The 17,545-nt window shown below is 41.8% G+C and overlaps 1 protein-coding gene across 1 annotated transcript in view; it reads left to right on the forward strand.

Annotated features, from left to right (window-relative positions):
* ENGASE (endo-beta-N-acetylglucosaminidase) overlaps nucleotides 1-17,150 on the forward strand; it is a 115,126-nt gene extending 97,976 nt beyond the window's left edge. The window contains exons 14-15 of the mRNA XM_053706336.1: nucleotides 739-853; nucleotides 14,857-17,150. Coding sequence (XP_053562311.1) covers nucleotides 739-853; nucleotides 14,857-15,252 — 511 coding nt within the window. The 3' untranslated portion in view covers nucleotides 15,253-17,150. The remainder of the gene's footprint in view (nucleotides 1-738; nucleotides 854-14,856) is intronic.
* Nucleotides 17,151-17,545: the final 395 nt, after the last annotated feature.

Consider the following 17,545-nt stretch of genomic DNA (forward strand, 5'->3'; position numbering starts at 1 on the left):
ACTGCAAAACACTAGCTTTGTCATCTGCTGGCTCAAGCCTGGATTGGCTCCCCCACATAAGGCAAGTGGTGTGTGGAGTTTAGATATTTAAAAACCATTGCAACAATAAAGATGTTAATTTGTTTTAAAAATGTTTAAACTTGGCTGATATGTTATTCTAACGCAAGACAACAGAAATGTCTTGTAATTACCATATGTTTAGTGTTTTTTGGGTATTTCAAAATGGTAGGTGCAAAACTACTAAATCATATGTCATTGTTATTTGAAATTGCAGATATAAACTGGTATTGGTTAAATGAAACATCACTCTCAGATTAATTATTAATTTATTAGATGTGTTTTACTTTTATGAACATTGCTGAAAACCCCTGCAAAAACTCTTGAAAGGACTTCAAACAACACGTGCTTTTGTGTGTTTAGCTACACTTTCCTGTTTTATAATTTACAAATTCAAGTAGTTTATTTAATTCAAATGGAGACTCTAATGGATTGGAATGGGTTTGAAAAGAAAGCAAAAAAATGGCCCAAGTTTCTATATAATATTTTAGCATGGGTATTCTGATGTAATTGAATGGGGACCTATATTCTTTCTCCTTTGTTTTGAGGCAATTATTGTTATTGTAGCCTGGTTCACCCCTGTAAGTGACCGCACCACTAGGCTTTCTTTGTGGCGTAAGTAGAAATATACAGTGCCATCTTGTAGGAGTCTGTAATGCTTACTGTATTCCATTCTTATAGGTACTATGAGGTAGAGCTGAGTGGATGCACCCTCACCAAACTTTCCATCCACTTGTCCCGTCTGACAGTTGTTGAGCAGGCTGAGAACTTCAAGTGTCTCCTAGGAGAGATCAGGGTAATGCAAAGGAGCTGTATCCTGTTCTCACCTCTCTTCCCATCTCTTACTGTCTTTGACCTGTTCGCTCCCTCATTTTATTTACAACTTTATGGACTCCCTTTCTCCTTCCACCCTTCACCTTATGCCTACTTTGCTACCAGTCCTTCCTCTCTCTCCTGACTATCTGACTCTCAACATCCTCCCTCTCTGTATCACCATTTTGCCTTACTAATGGATTCAGCCCTATATGACTCCATTCACTACTCCATGTCTAATTACTGTCTCTGGACTCTTTCATTTAATAAAACATTCACTACATCCTCAGGAATCCTGATCTCACTCACTCTGGACCCCTTTTTATTCTGCTTGACGTGATTTTCTCACCCCCTCATTTGAAGCCCCCATCACTGCTCCACTCCAATCTCTCCTTCCTGATGTCTTATTCATTTCTCTCTTACACCTCCCTGTCCACACAAAAATCTCATTCCTCCTGAGTTTACTCTTTTATCTTATTACCTAGCTCATTGTTCCAGATCCATTACTCATATTTGGCTTTACTAGTACAAACTACTAAATACCCCTTCTAATTTCATCTTTCTTTTTCTGACCTTGCGCACTTCTTTTCAACCTTTTATTTATCATGAAACTATTCTCTTCTTGTTATCTCTGTGATGTCTCCCGAATCTTCACTCTGCCTCTTATCTCACTCTTTGTTTCCATTTAACTCATGTAGACACATGTGATTCACCCTGACCTCTAACTTTATTTTTTACTTTGTCATCACTTCCTTGTAACCTTCCTCCTTTACATCCTCACTTCTCCATCACCTCCCATACTATTCCTTTCATCCTGTGGTTCAACTTACTCCTCCTGACTACTCATGAAACCCCCTCACCCTTCACTGTCTTCTTCTTACTACTCACAACACAACTCAACCCACACCTATCAACACCATTTAAGGAGCATTTAACAATAAATACATTTCATGCATCTCCCTCTTATTATGGGTGCCACCATTCTGAAACCTACGCTTCACTGCAATGCAATACGTATTAGCTCCGGAATGCAATGAAAACTAGGTTTCAACATGGTGGCACCCATGACTAGAGGGAGGTAGATGATGACTTCAATGCTATGCTTATATTTTTTATAGTGTTTAATGTCCCTAGAATTTCTTTCTGACTACCCTCTTACTCCTCTCTGGCCCATCAGTCAGCTCACCCACCTTAGCCAACTCAGTGACTTCCATCACTCCTTTTAATTGTGACCAACCATTTACACTGATTCCTGACCTTATTCCTTATCTACTTCTTTTTGATGAGACTCTTGCTTTCGTATATCTCTTACTGTCTTCCTTATATATCACTGACTCACCTCATTCCCTCACTTTCTCCTGACTCCCCCTTCTCCTCCTGGTTATTTTCACACCTTTACTTCTCTTACCCAACTGGTTCTCCACAATTTAACACAATTATTCCTAACCTTTCTTTCTCACTGTTTTATTCTCCTTTGCCTCTCTCACTCCAGTCTGAACTCTCAATCATATTGACTCCCTTAGCTTCTTCCCACTCCACCAAGACAACTTGTTCTTTTCTCTGACCCTTGCAACCAGCACATCCCTAGCCTCTCACATTACTCACCTGTCCCGACCTCTTTAACTCAGTCGGATCACGCTCTATTCTCTGAACTTTTCTCACTCCTGAACGCTCATGCTTTGGTAACATCATCTGTTCCTATTTGATATCACTTGCCTTTTCTCTTGTAAGATGTATCGAGTCCACGGATTCATCCATACTTGTGGGATATTCTCCTTCCCTACAGGAAGTGGCAGAGAGAGCACCCACAGCAGAGCTGTCTATATAGCTCCTCCCTTAGCTCCACCCCCCAGTCATTCTCTCTGCCTGCTTAACTGCTAAGAAGGGCAAAGAGGAGTGTGATGACAAAAATGTTAGTTTTTATTTTCTCAAGCACAAGTTTGTTATTTTAAATGGTACTGGTGTGTACTGTTTACTCTCTGGCAGAAAAGGGATGAAGATTTCTGCAAGGAGGATGATGATCTTAGCATTTTGTAACTAAGATCCACTGCTGTTCTCACAAGGGCTGAAGAATACAAGAAAACTTCAGTTGGGGGAACAGTTTGCAGGCTAAACTGCATTGAGGTATGTTCAGTCTATTTTTTTCTAGACAGACTGTGTTATTTCTAGAAAAGGCTGGCAATATCCCCATGAAGGAAAGGTAAGCTGTATTCAGTAAAAAAGGAATCCAAGCTTGCATAAAGGGCTCATAGTTACTGGTGACACTAATAGGAAAAAACGTTTTGGTTTAATTACAAATAAAACATTTTTTGAGGGACTTTATGGGGTCTTTGTGGCTTGTTTAAGGGTTATTAACCCACATGGCTAGTTTAAGAAACACTCTGTGGTGTTTTTTAGGCCCCATAATATCGAGTGAGGTGGGGCCTATTTTCAGTTGCACAGTTTATTTACCTCAGAAGCATCCAGCTACTTCTCCAGAGATTCCTGCTGTATTTGAGGGCTGTAATGAGGTTTTTTCCCCCACAAATCGTTCCTAAAGGGTAGGTAGGCGCCACAGCGAACGGTGCTGAACGTTATTTTACCGGTTTTGAAGTTTTTGAGGGCTGTAAAGAGGTTTTTTCCCCACAAATCATTCCTAAAGGGCAGGTAGGCGCCACAGCGAAAGGTGCTGAACGTTATTTTACCGTTTTTTTCAATCCGGTTTTTACATTAAGTGGTTAATTGTTTATTTGCATAGTTGTGCAAAGTTACTAAGGCTTTATGATGCTACTGTAAAAATTTCGTTCTGTTTACTGCTTTTTTACACTGTTTTGCAGAGTTTGTGCAGCTTTTTTCTCTTAAAGGCAAAGTACCGTTTTTGTTTAAATATTTTTTTACTTTGATTAAAGTGTTTTCCAAGCTTGCTTGTTACATTACTAGCCTGTTTAACATGTCTGACACCAAGGAGAATCCTTGTTCTATGTGTTTAGAAGCCATTGTGGAACCCCCTCTTAGAATGTGTCCCACTTGCACTGATATGTCTATAAATTATAAAGAGCATATTTTAGCACTTAAAAATATTGCAATACATGATTCTCAGTTAGATGGAAATGAGAGTTTAGCATCTAGCTCTCCCCAAGTGTCACAACCAGTAATGCCCGCACAAGTGACGCCAAGTACCTCTAGTGCGTCTAATTCATTTACTTTACAAGACATGGCCACCGTTATGAATAAATCCCTCACAGAGGTTTTCTCTAAACTGCCTGGTTTACAAGGAAAGCGTGTCAGCTCTGGGTTAAGAACAAATGCTGAGCCGTCTGACGCTTTAGTAGCCGTATCCGATATACCCTCACAATGTTCTGAAGTAGGGGTAAGGGATTTGTTATCTGAGGGAGAGATTTCTGATTCAGGAAAGACGCTCCCTTAGACAGATTCTGATATGACGGCCTTTAAATTTAAGCTTGAACACCTCCGCTTATTGCTCAAGGAGGAATTAGCTACTCTAGACGATTGTGACCCTATAGTGGTCCCAGAGAATTTGTGTAAAATGGCCAGATACTTAGAGGTTCCTGTTTACACTGATGTTTTTCCAGTCCCTAAGAGGATTGTGACTATTGTTACTAAGGAGTGGGATAGACCAGGTATTCCGTTCGCTCCCCCTCCTGTTTTTAAGAAAATGTTTCCCATATCTGACACCATACAGGACTTGTGGCAGACTGTTCCTAAGGTGGAGGGAGCTATTTCTACTATTGCTAAGCGTACAACTATACCTATCGAAGACAGTTGTGCTTTCAAAGATCCTATGGATAAAAAATTAGAGAGTCTCCTAAAGAAAATTTTTGTTCATCAAGGTTTTCTTCTCCAACCTATTGCATGCATTGTTCCTGTAACTACTGCAGCTGCTTTCTGGTTTGAGGCTCTAGAAGAGGCTCTCCAGGTGGAGACTCCATTAGAGGATATTATGGATAGAATTAAGGCCCTTAAGTTGGCTAATTATTTAATTACAGATGCCGCTTTCCAAATGGCTAAATTAGCAGCAAAGAATTCAGGTTTTGCCATTTTAGCACGCAGGGCATTATGGCTTAAGTCCTGGTCTGCTGATGTATCATCAAAATCTAAATTGTTGAACATCCCTTTCAAAGGAAAGACCCTATTCGGGCCTGCACTGAAAGAAATTATTTTTGACATCACTGGAGAGAAAGGCCATGCCCTGCCTCAGGATAAAACAAACAAGATGAGGACCAAACAAAATAATTTTCGTTCCTTTCGGAACTTCAAGGGTGGTCCCGCTTCAGCTTCCCCTGCAGCACAAGAGGGGAATTCTGTCCAATCCAAGTCAGTCTGGAGACCTAACCAGGCTTGGAACAAAGGTAAACAGGCCAAGAAGCCTGCTGCTGCCTCTAAGACAGCATGAAGGGGTAGCCCCGATCCGGGACCGGATCTAGTAGGGGGCAGACTCTCTCTCTTTGCTCAGGCTTGGGCAAGAGATGTTCACGATTCCTGGGCTTTAGAAATTGTGTCCCAAGGATATCTTCTGGACTTCAAGGACTCCCACCCAAGGGGGAGATTTCACATTTCTCAATTGTCTGCAAACCAGACAAAGAGAGAGGCGTTCTTACGCTGTGTAGAAGACCTACATACCATGGGAGTGATTCGCCCAGGTCCAAGAGCGGATCAAGGACTAGGTTTTTACTCCAACCTGTTTGTGGTTCCCAAAAAGAGGGAACTTTCAGACCAATCTTGGATCTCAAAATTCTAAACAAATTCCTCAGAGTACCATCTTTCAAGATGGAGACTATTCGGACTATTCTTCCTCTGATCCAGGAGGGTCAATATATGACTACCATGGGCTTAAAGGATGCGTATCTACACATCCCTATTCACAGAGATCATCATCAATTCCTCAGATTCGCCTTTCTGGACAGGCATTACCAGTTTGTGGCCCTTCCCTTCGGGTTGGCCACGGCTCCCAGAATTTTCACAAAGGTGCTAGGGTCCCTTTTGGAGGTTCTAAGACCGCGGGGTATAGCAGTGGCGCGTTATCTAGACGACATCTTAATTCAGGCGTCGACTTTCCAGCTAGCCAAGTCTCACACGGACATCGTGTTGGCTTTTCTGAGATCTCTCGGGTGGAAGGTGAACATAAAAAAGAGTTCTCTCGTCCCTCTCACAAGAGTTTCTTTCCTAGGGACTCTGATAGACTCGGTAAAAATGAAAATATTTCTGACGGAGGTCAGAAAATAAAAACTTTTAATCACTTGCCGAGCTCTTCATTCCATTCCTCGGCCATCAGTGGCTCAGTGTATGGAGGTAATCGGACTTATGGTAGCGGCAATGGACATAGTTCCTTATGCCCGCCTACACCTCAGACCACTGCAACTATGCATGCTCAAACAGTGGAATGGGGATTATGCAGATTTATCTCCTCAACTGCATATGGACCAAGAGACCAGAGATTCTCTTCTCTGGTGGTTGTCTCAGGACCACCTGTCTCAGGGAATATGTTTCCGTAGGCCAGAGTGGCTCATAGTAATGACAGATGCCAGCCTGCTAGGCTGGGGTGCAGTCTGGAAATCCCTGAAAGCACAGGGCTTATGGTCTCGGGAGGAATCTCTCCTCCCGATAAACATTCTAGTACTGAGACCGATATTCAATGCGCTTCAGGCGTGGCCTCAGCTAGCTGCCGCCAAATTAATCAGATTTCAGTCGGACAACATCACGACTGTAGCCTATATAAATCATCAAGGAGGAACACAGATGATGGAGGTAACCAAAATTATCCGATGGGCGGAGGATCACTCTTGCCATCTCTCAGGAATCCATATCCAAGGGGTAGAGAACTGGGAGGCGCATTTCCTAAGTCATCAGACTTTTCTTCCGGGGGAGTGGGAGCTCCATCCAGAGGTATTTGCCCAGCTGACTCAGCTATGGGGCACACCAGAATTGGATCTGATGGCGTCCCGACAGAACGCCAAACTTCCGCATTACGTGTCCAGATCCCGGGATCCCCAGGCGGTACTGATAGATGCTCTAGCAGTGCCCTGGTCCTTCAATCTGGCTTATGTATTTCCACCGTTTCCTCCCATGCCCAGGAGAGAGCTTCAGTGATTCTGATAGCGCATGCGTGGCCACGCAGGACTTGGTATGCAGACCTGGTGGACATGTCATCTGTTCCACCGTGGACTCTGCCAATGAGGCAGGACCTTCTAATCCAAGGTCCGTTCAAGCATCCAAATCTAATTTCTCTGCGCCTAATTGCTTGGAGATTGAACGCCTGATTCTATCAAAGCGTGGTTTCTCTGAGTCGGTCATTGATACCCTGATTCAGGCTAGAAAGCCTGTCCCCAGGAAAATCATAGATTTGGCGCAAATATCTTTGTTGATGTGAATCCAAGGGTTACTCATGGAGTAAGATTAGGAATCCTAGAATTTTGTCTTTTCTCCAAGAAGGATTGGAGAAGGGATTATCAGCTAGTTCTTTAAAGGGACAAATATCTGCTTTGTCTATTCTTTTACACAAACGTCTGGCAGATGTCCCAGGCGTTCAAGCGTTTAGTCAGGCCTTGGTCAGGATCAAGCCTGTATTTAAACCTGTTGCTCCGCCATAGAGCCTAAACTTGGTTCTTAAAGTTCTTCAAGGGGTTCCGTTTGAACCGATGCATTCCATAGATATTAAGCTTCTCTCTTGGAAAGTTTTGTTTTTAGTAGCTATCTCTTTGGCTCGAAGAGTTTCTGAGTTATCTGCTTTACAGTGTGACTCACCTTGTCTTATTTTCCATGCAGATAAGGTGGTTTTACGTACCAAACCTGGATTCCTTCCTAAGGCTGTTTCTAATAGGAATATCAATCAGGAAATTGTTGTTCCTTCGCTGTGTCCTAATCCTTCTTCAAAGAAGGAACGTCTGTTGCACAATCTTGATGTGGTTCGTGCTTTAAAGTTCTACTTACAAGCAACCAAAGATTTCCGTCAAACATCTTCATTGTTTGTTGTCTATTCTGGTAAGCGGAGAGGTCAAAAGGCTACGACTACCTCTCTTTCTTTTTGGCTGCAAAGCATCATCCGTATGGCTTATGAGACTGCTGGCCAGCAGCCTCCTGAAAGAATTACTGCTCATTCTACTAGAGCAGTGGCTTCCACATGGGCTTTTAAAAATGAGGCTTCTGTTGAACAGATTTGTAAGGCGGCGACTTGGTCTTCGCTTCATACTTTTTCCAAATTTTCCAAATTCAATTCTTTTGCTTCTTCGGAGGCTATTTTTGGGAGAAAGGTTCTACAAGCAGTGGTGCCTTCCGTTTAAGGAACCTGTCTTGTCCCTCCCTTCATCCGTGTCCTAAAGCTTTGGTATTGGTATCCCACAAGTATGGATGAATCCGTGGACTCGATACATCTTACAAGAGAAAACAGAATTTCTCTTGTAAGGTGTATCCAGTCCACGGATCATCCATTACTTGTGGGATATTCTCATTATCAACAGGAAGTTGCAAGAGGAAACCCACAGCAGAGCTGCAATATAGCTCCTCCCCTAACTGTCATAGCCAGTCATTCTCTTGCAACTCTCAACAAGCAAGGAGGTCGTAAGAGAGAGTGGTTAAATATAGCTAGTTTATTTTCTTCAATCAAAAGTTTGTTATTTTTAAATAGTACCGGAGTTGTGCTATTTTATCTCAGGCAGTAAATAGAAGAAGAATCTGCCTGAGGTTTCTATGATCTTAGCAGGTTGTAACTAAGATCCATTGCTGTTCTCACATATGTCTGAGGGGATTACACAGATGAGGTAAAACAGAAGAGAAAACAGAATTTCTCTTGTAAGGTGTATCCAGTCCACGGATCATCCATTACTTGTGGGATATTCTCATTCCCAACAGGAAGTTGCAAGAGGAAACCCACAGCAGAGCTGCAATATAGCTCCTCCCCTAACTGTCATAGCCAGTCATTCTCTTGCAACTCTCAACAAGCAAGGAGGTCGTAAGAGAGAGTGGTTAAATATAGCTAGTTTATTTTCTTCAATCAAAAGTTTGTTATTTTTAAATAGTACCGGAGTTGTGCTATTTTATCTCAGGCAGTAAATAGAAGAAGAATCTGCCTGAGGTTTCTATGATCTTAGCAGGTTGTAACTAAGATCCATTGCTGTTCTCACATATGTCTGAGGGGATTACACAGATGAGGTAAAACTTCAGCGAGAGAATGGCGTGCAGTTTATTCTGCTATCAGGTATGTGCAGTTATAATTTTTTCTAGAGATGGAAAACACTAGAAAATGCTGCTGATACCGGATTAATGTAAGTTAAGCCTGAATACAGTGATTTAATAACGACTGGTATCATGCTTACTCCCAGGGGTAATACCCTTATGATATTTACAATATAAAACGTTTGCTGGCATGTTTAATCGTTTTTATATATACTTTGGTGATAAAACTTTATTGGGGCCTAGTTTTTTCCACATGGCTGGCTTAAATTTTGCCTAGAAACAGTTTCCTGAGGCTTTCCACTGTATTACTATGAGTGGGAGGGGCCTATTTTAAAGGTTTTTTTTGTGCAGTTAAAATTACATCCAGATTCCCTCAAAGGCCCTTTGAATGCTATAGGACATCTCTAAATGGCCCAAAGGCTTTCCAAAGTCGTTTATTGGGGAAGGTAGGGCTACAGCTTGCTGTGGCAGTTGGTTTTGACTGTTAAAAAACGTCTATTTCGTTTTTTTGATCCGTTTTTTGAACTAAGGGGTTAATCATCCATTTGCAAGTGGGTGCAATGCTCTGCTAGTCTATTACATACACTGTAAAAATTTCGTTTGATTTACTGCATTTTTTCACTGTTTTTCACTGTTTTTCAAATTCTGACAAAATTTGTTTCTCTTAAAGGCACAGTACCATTTTTTATATTTGCTTGTTAACTTGATTTAAAGTGTTTTCCAAGCTTGCTAGTCTCATTGCTAGTCTGTATAAACATGTCTGACATAGAAGAAACTCCTTGTTCATTATGTTTAAAAGCCATGGTGGGACCCCCTCTTAGAATGTGTACCACATGTACTGATTTCATTTTAGGCAATAAAGATCATTTTCTGTCTTTTAAAAAAAAAAAAAAAAAATTATCACCAGAGGAATCTGACGAGTGGGAAGTTATGCCGACTAACTTTCCCCACATGTCAGACCCTTTGACTCCCGCTTAAGGGACTCGCGCTCAAATGGCGCCAAGTACATCTAGGGCGCCCATAGCGTTTACTTTACAAGACATGGCGGCAGTCATGGATAATACACTGTCAGCGGTATTAGCCAGACTACCTGAACTTAGAGGTAAACGAGATAGCTCTGGGGTGAGACAAAATGCAGAGCATACTGACGCTTTAAGAACCATGTCTGATACTGCCTCACAATATGCAGAAGCTGAGGAAAGAGAGCTTCAGTCAGTGGGTGATGTTAATGACTCAGGAAGATACCTGATTCTAATATTTCTACATTTAAATTTAAGCTTGTACACCTCCGCGTGTTGCTTAGGGAGGTTTTAGCTGCTCTGAATGACTGTGATTCCATTGCAGTGCCAGAGAAATTGTGTAGACTGGATAAATACTTGCAGTGCCGGTGTGTACTGATGTTTTTCCAATACCTAAAAGGTTTACAAAAATTATTAATAAGGAATGGGATAGACCAGGTGTGACGTTCTCTTCCCCTCCTATTTTTAGAAAAATGTTTCCAATAGACGCCACCACACGGGACTTATGGCAGACAGTTCCTAAGGTGGAGGAAGCAGTTTCTACTCTAGCAAAGCGTACTACTATCCCTGTCGAGGACAGTTGTGCTTTTTTAGATCCAATGGATAAAAAATTAGAAGGTTACCTTAAGAAAATATTTATTCAACAAGGTTTTATCCTACAGCCCCTTGCATGCATTGCCCCTGTCACTGCTGCTGCTGCGGCGTACTGGTTTGAGTCTCTGGAAGAGGCTTTACAGGTAGTGACTCCATTGGATGACATACTTGGCAAACTTAGAGCACTTAAGCTAGCCAATTCTTTTATTTCTGATGCCATTGTTCATTTGACTAAACTAACGACTAAGAATTCTGGTTTTGCTATACAGGCGCGCAGAGCGCTATGGCTTAAATCATGGTCAGCTGACGTGACTTCAAAATCTAAGCTACTTAACACTTCATTCAAGGGGCAGACCCTATTCGGGCCTGGTTTGAAGGAGATTATTGCTGATATCACTGGAGGAAAAGGTCATGCCCTTCCTCAGGACAGGTCCAAATCTAGGGCCAAACAGTCTAATTTTCGTGCCTTTCAAAACTTCAAGGCAGGTGCGGCATCAACTTCCTCTAATAATAAACAAGAGGGAACTTTTGCTCAATCTAAGATGGTCTGGAGACCAAACCAGACCTGGAAAAAAGGTAAGCAGGTCAAAAAAGCCTGCTGCTGCCTCTAAGACAGCATGAAGGAACGGCCCCCTATACGGTAACGGATCTAGTAGGGGGCAGACTTTCACTCTTCGCCCTGGGCGCTGGAAATTATATCCCAGGGATATCTTCTGGACTTCAAAGCTTCCCCCCCAAAAGGGAGATTTCACCTTTCACAATTATCTGCAAACCAGATAAAGAGAGAGGCATTCTTACACTGTGTACGAGACCTCCTAGTTATGGGAGTGAACAGGAACAGGGTTTTTCCTCAAATCTGTTTGTGGTTCTCAAAAAAGAGGGAACCTTCAGACCAATTTTGGATCTAAAGATCTTAAACAAATTCCTCAAAGTTCCGTCGTTCAAGATGGAAACTATTCGTACCATCCTACCACTGATCCAGGAGGGTCAATATATGACTACAGTGGATCTAAAGGATGCTTATCTTCACATTCCAATACACAAAGATCATCATCGGTTTCTCAGGTTTGCCTTTCAAGACAGGCATTACCAGTTGTAGCTCTTCCCTTTGGATTAGCTACAGCCCCAAGAATCTTTACAAAGGTTCTAGGGTCACTTATGGCGGTCCTAAGGCCGTGGGGCATAGCAGTAGCCCCTTATTTAGACGACATCCTGATACAGCCGTCAAACTTCCAAATTGCCAAGTCTCATACGGACGTAGTACTGGCATTTATGAGGTCGCATGGGTGGAAAGTGAACGAGGAAAAGAGTTCTCTATCCCCACTCACAAGAGTTTCCTTTCTAGGGACTCTGATAGATTCTATAGAAATGAAAATTCACCTGACTGAGTCCAGGTTATCAAAGTTTCTAAATTCCTGCCGGGTTCTTCATTCCATTCCGCGCCCTTCGGTGGCTCAGTGTATGGAAGTAATCGGCTTAATGGTAGCGGCAATGGACATAGTGCCGTTTGCACGCTTACATCTCAGACCGCTGCAACTATGCATGCTCAGTCAGTGGAGCGGGGATTACGCAGATTTGTCCCCTCAACTGAATCTGGACCAAGAGACCAGGGATTATTTTCCCTGGTAGCTATCTCGGGTCCATCTGTCCAAAGGTATGCCAGCCTTCTAGGTTGGGATGCAGTCTGGAACTCCCTGAAGGCTCAGGGATCGTGGACTCAGGAGGAGTCTCTCCTTCCAATAAATATTCTGGAACTAACAGCGATATTCAAGGCTCTTCAAGCTTGGCCTCAGTTAGCAACTCTGAGGTACATCAGATTTCAGTCGGACAACATCATGACTGTAGCTTACATCAACCATCAAGGGGGAACAAGAAGTTCCCTAGAGATGTTATAAGTTCAAAAATAATTCGCTGGGCAGAGATTCCCTCTTGCCACCTATCAGCTATCCATATCCCAGGTGTAGAGCACTGGGAGGCGGATTTTGTAAGTCGTCAGACTTTTCATCCGGGAGAGTGGGAACTCCATCCGGAGGTATTTGCACAACTGATTCATCGTTGGGGCAAACCAGAACTGGATCTCATGGCATCTCGCCAGAATGCCAAGCTTCCGTGTTACGGATCCAGGTCCAGGGATCCCAAGGCGACACTGATAGATGCTCTTGCAGCGCCCTGTTCTTTCAACCTGACTTATGTGTTTCCACCGTTTCCTCTGCTCCCTCGACTGATTGCCAAGATCAAGCAGGAGAGAGCATCGGTGATTCTGATAGCACCTGCGTGGCCACGCAGGACCTGGTATGCAGATCTAGTGGACATGTCATCCTGTCCACCATGGTCTCTGCCTCTGAGACAGGACCTTCTACTTCAGGGTCCTTCCAACCATCCAAATCTAATTTCTCTGCGGCTGACTGCCTAGAGATTGAACGCTTGATTTTATCAAAGCGTGGCTTCTCCGAGTCAGTTATTGATACCTTAATACGGGCACGAAAGCCTGTCACCAGGAAAATTTACCATAAGGTATGGCGTAGATATCTTTATTGGTGTGAATCTAAGGGTTACTCATGGAGTAAGGTCAGGATTCCTAGGATATTATCTTTTCTCCAATAAGGTTTGGAAAAAGGATTGTCAGCTAGTTAAGCGTCTGGCAGATGTTCCAGACGTTCAGGCATTTTGTCAGGCTTTAGTTAGAATCAAGCCTGTGTTTAAACCGGTTGCTCCACCATGGAGCTTAAACTTGGTTCTTAAGGTTCTTCAAGAAGTTCCATTTGAACCTCTTCCTTCCATAGATATCAAACTTTTATCTTGGAAAGTCCTTTTTTTGGTAGCTATTTCCTCGGCTCGTAGAGTCTCTGAGTTATCTGCCTTACAATGTGATTCTCCTTATCTGATTTTTCATACGGATAAGGTAGTCCGGCGTACCAAATCTGGGCTTTTACCTAAGGTGGTATCTAACAAGAATATCAATCAAGAGATTGTTTTTCCGTCCTTGTGTTTCACAATCTGGACGTGGTCCGTGCTTTAAAGTTTTTACTTACAAGCTACTAAAGTTTTTCGTCAAACATCTGCTTGGTTTGTTGTCTTCTCTGGACAGAGGAGAGATCAAAAGGCTTCGGCAACCTCTCCTCCTTTTTGGCTAAGAAGCTTAATCCGCTTAGCCTATGAGACTGCTGGACAGCAGCCTCCTGAAAGGATTACAGCTCATTCCATTAGAGCTGTAGCTTCCACTTGGACCTTTAAAAATGAGGCGTCTTTTGAACAGATTTGCAAAGCGACGACTTGGTCTTCGCTTCATACTTTTTCAAAATTTTGCAAATTTGATACTTTTGCTTCTTCGGAGGCTATATTTGGGAGAAAGGTTTTACAGGCAGTGTTTCCTTCCATTTAAGTTCCTGCCTTGTCCCTCCCTTCATCCGTGTACTTTAGCTTTGGTATTGGTATCCCACAAGTAATGGATGATCCGTGGACTGGATACACCTTACAAGAGAAAAAACAATTTATGCTTACCTGATAAATTTATTTCTCTTGTGGTGTATCGAGTCCACGGCCCGCCCTGTCATTTTAAGGCAGGTAATTTTTAAATTTAAACTACAGTAACCACTGCACCCTATGGTTCCTCCTTTCTCGGCTTGTTTTCGGTCGAATGACTGGCTATGACAGTTAGGGGAGGAGCTATATTACAGCTCTGCTGTGGGTTTCCTCTTGCAACTTCCTGTTGGGAATGAGAATATCCCACAAGTAATGGATGATCCGTGGACTGGATACACCACAAGAGAAATAAATTTATCAGGTAAGCATAAATTGTGTTTTATGCTTACCTGATAAATTTCTTTCTCTTGTGATGTATCGAGTCCACGGCCCGCCCTGTCTATTTAAGACAGGTAGTATATTTTTATTTTTAAAAACTGCAGTTACCACTGCACCCTATAGTTTCTCCTTTTTCTTCCTTGCCTTCGGTCGAATGACTGGGGGGGTGGAGCTAAGGGAGGAGCTATATAGACAGCTCTGCTGTAGGTGCTCTCTCTGCCAGTTCCTGTAGGGAAGGAGAATATCCCACAAGTATGGATGAATCCGTGGACTTGATACATCACAAGAGAAAGAAATTTATCAGGTATGCATAAATTCTGTTTTCTCGTTATTCCTGACTTTCATCACTCTCCCATGACCCCCCACACTCAGTACTAAGAAATGCCTCTCTAATTTTTTGCAGGTTCTGGATGTCTCTGAAGCTCCTTCCATTCCCCCACAACCCTCATCTCTGACGCTGTCTCTTCTACGCTGGCACAGAGATCCAGAGACCAAGAAGCTATTTGTCAGTCTTACACTGCGTTGGGTCCACCCTGTGGGCAGTGCCAGCCACTTTCGCATATACTGCCGCGGTGTCACCTGCCACATGGCTCCGCCTTCCCAGGCTCACTTCCTTGGTCTGGCACATGCTTGTATCTACCGTGTGGTTGATCTGGCAGTGCCTGATCCCTGTCCCCCTGCTCCAGGGCGGCTGGAATTTGCAGTTCAGCCAGTTAGTAAGGACAGAATTGGACCTTTACCACCTTTCTGGGGTCAACTGGTGCTAGAATATAGTGAGGAGACACACACTGAGGTATAAAGTTGTGTATCCGGTTTAGATTTTGTCTGAAAAACTGAATTTATGTTTGAAAGATCAGACTGGCAATTTGCCATCCCAATACGTGCAGAACTTATTCTGAACATACCACTGACCATGTTAAGTGATTGTATTAATGCAGTTACTAGGGTGTAGGAGATATCAAAACATTACATCTATAATATTTCTTCTAATGATTTTTCAAGCAGGAATTACTAAAATGTATGCTCCCAAATACAGAGACCCACTGATTGGCACAGAGTGTCACATATGTCCTGTTTGTAGGATGAGATCATCAGAGTGATATCACAGGGATAATCTGTTATTAGCAAAAACAAACAGTTTAAAGGAACAGCAAAGTCAAAATTAAAATGTCATGATTTGGATAGAGCATGTCATTTTTAAACAACTTTCCAATTTACTATCAAATGTAATGAATTCTCTTGGTAACTTTTGTTGAAGAGTAAACCTAGGTAGGTTCAGGGACAGCAATTCACTACTGGAAGCTTGCTTTTTGGTGGTTAAACACATATGCCTCTTGTCATTTGCTCACCAGATGTATTCAGCTAGCTCTTAGTAGTGCATTGCTGCTCCTGAGCCTACCTTTTAGACAAAGGATAGCAAGAGAGCAAAGCAAATTTGATGAGAAAAAAACTGGAAAGTTGTTTAAAATTCTGTGCTCTATCTTAATTGTAAATGTTTAATTTTTACTTCACTATCCTTTTAAAGTTTAGCCAATTCTGGTGAGTGCTGCTGTTTTTCTTAAACTGTTTAGCCAATTCTGGGCCAGATTACATGTGGCGCGCTACATTTTTTTTTCTTTTCTCAAGTTGAAAGTAAGTTGTTTGCGCATGAGCGAAACCCGATGCACACTAACTTCCAGACTTCGGATATCATGACAGTGTTAATTTATTTTCCCCATAGACTTCAATGGAGCATGCAGAACAAAATAAAAAATAATAATGATCACTCGCACCCTAACCCGACACTGAATTAGACCAACTGCTCTAAACCCGAAGGTAGTTATGAATATTTAACATTCCAATGCTCTTCACAAAGAAGAAGAAAAAAAAACAAAACAATGAGAAAATAAATATATATATATATATATATATATATATATATATATATATATATATATATATATATATATATATATATAGTAAAGAAGGATGCACTCACCGGGACTTAGCAAAATATTGTAATTTAATACAAATCTTATACAGTGACGTTTCGGGGTAATAAGCCCGTCCTCAGACCATAATGTGTAGCTTAAAATAAGTGAAATATATACTTTACCCTCCACCAAGCGTGAACTGCCGAAACCGGAAGTGGCCATGGCGTTCTCCCTGCACCACTGCGCAGGTCCGGGGGTAGCCATGGTAACCGGTGTATATACAAATGTTGATTGGAATAGCAGTGTTAGTCCAAAGGGCCCCAAAGTGTATATATAAGTGTATATATGTATAAACGTGTATATATGTATGTATATACATATATAAACACATAAATACACATATATATATGTATACACACACTTATACATACATACACACATATATATATATATATATATATATATATATATATATATATATATATATACACACACACACACACGTGTTTATTTTCAACTTGTAATACACGCGCAAGTTAGCACTGTCACAATATTGGTTATCGCAACCTGCACTGATGGTAGCGTGCAAATTGTAATCTAGCCCTCTGTCTTGGAGCCAGTGGTATGTTCACTCTTGTTTATGTTTTTTTCAGTGATTTGTAAAGTGCTGTAAACAGAGTGCTTTTATGAAATGTGCTGCCCTAGTACTCAAGATAACTGAGGAACAGATTGAACTGATATAATTAAAAAAAAAATAAAAAAAACTTTGTATTTTTATCAGCCATCAGATATTTTTCTTTGTTTTTTTTCAGAGAAATAATCTTTCACTCTTTTATACAGAAGGAGGCTTTTGTTAAATGTGTGTGTTGGGCAGTGATAATAGGGTTCAGTATTACAAAACAAAAGTTGATGGCACTGGGTGGTGAGATGAACGAACTAGATGGAAAGTTGGGGAGAAAGGACGCTATTAGACTGTGTGACAAAGAACAGAGGATGTCAGAGACATTAAAGGGACATTAAACACTAAGACCTAGATTACAAGTCACGTGGTATGGCTTTTGTGCGTGTGATATGGTCTTTGCGTGCGGAATGGTCATTGATTTGGTATTACAAGTAGTGCCTTCAGTCTTTACCTTGTGCAATATGGCCTTTATTGCAACGATCCATTCTGCACTCAAA

Source organism: Bombina bombina, chromosome 1, assembly GCF_027579735.1.
Source record: "Bombina bombina isolate aBomBom1 chromosome 1, aBomBom1.pri, whole genome shotgun sequence".
Classification (NCBI taxonomy): Eukaryota; Metazoa; Chordata; class Amphibia; order Anura; family Bombinatoridae; genus Bombina; species Bombina bombina.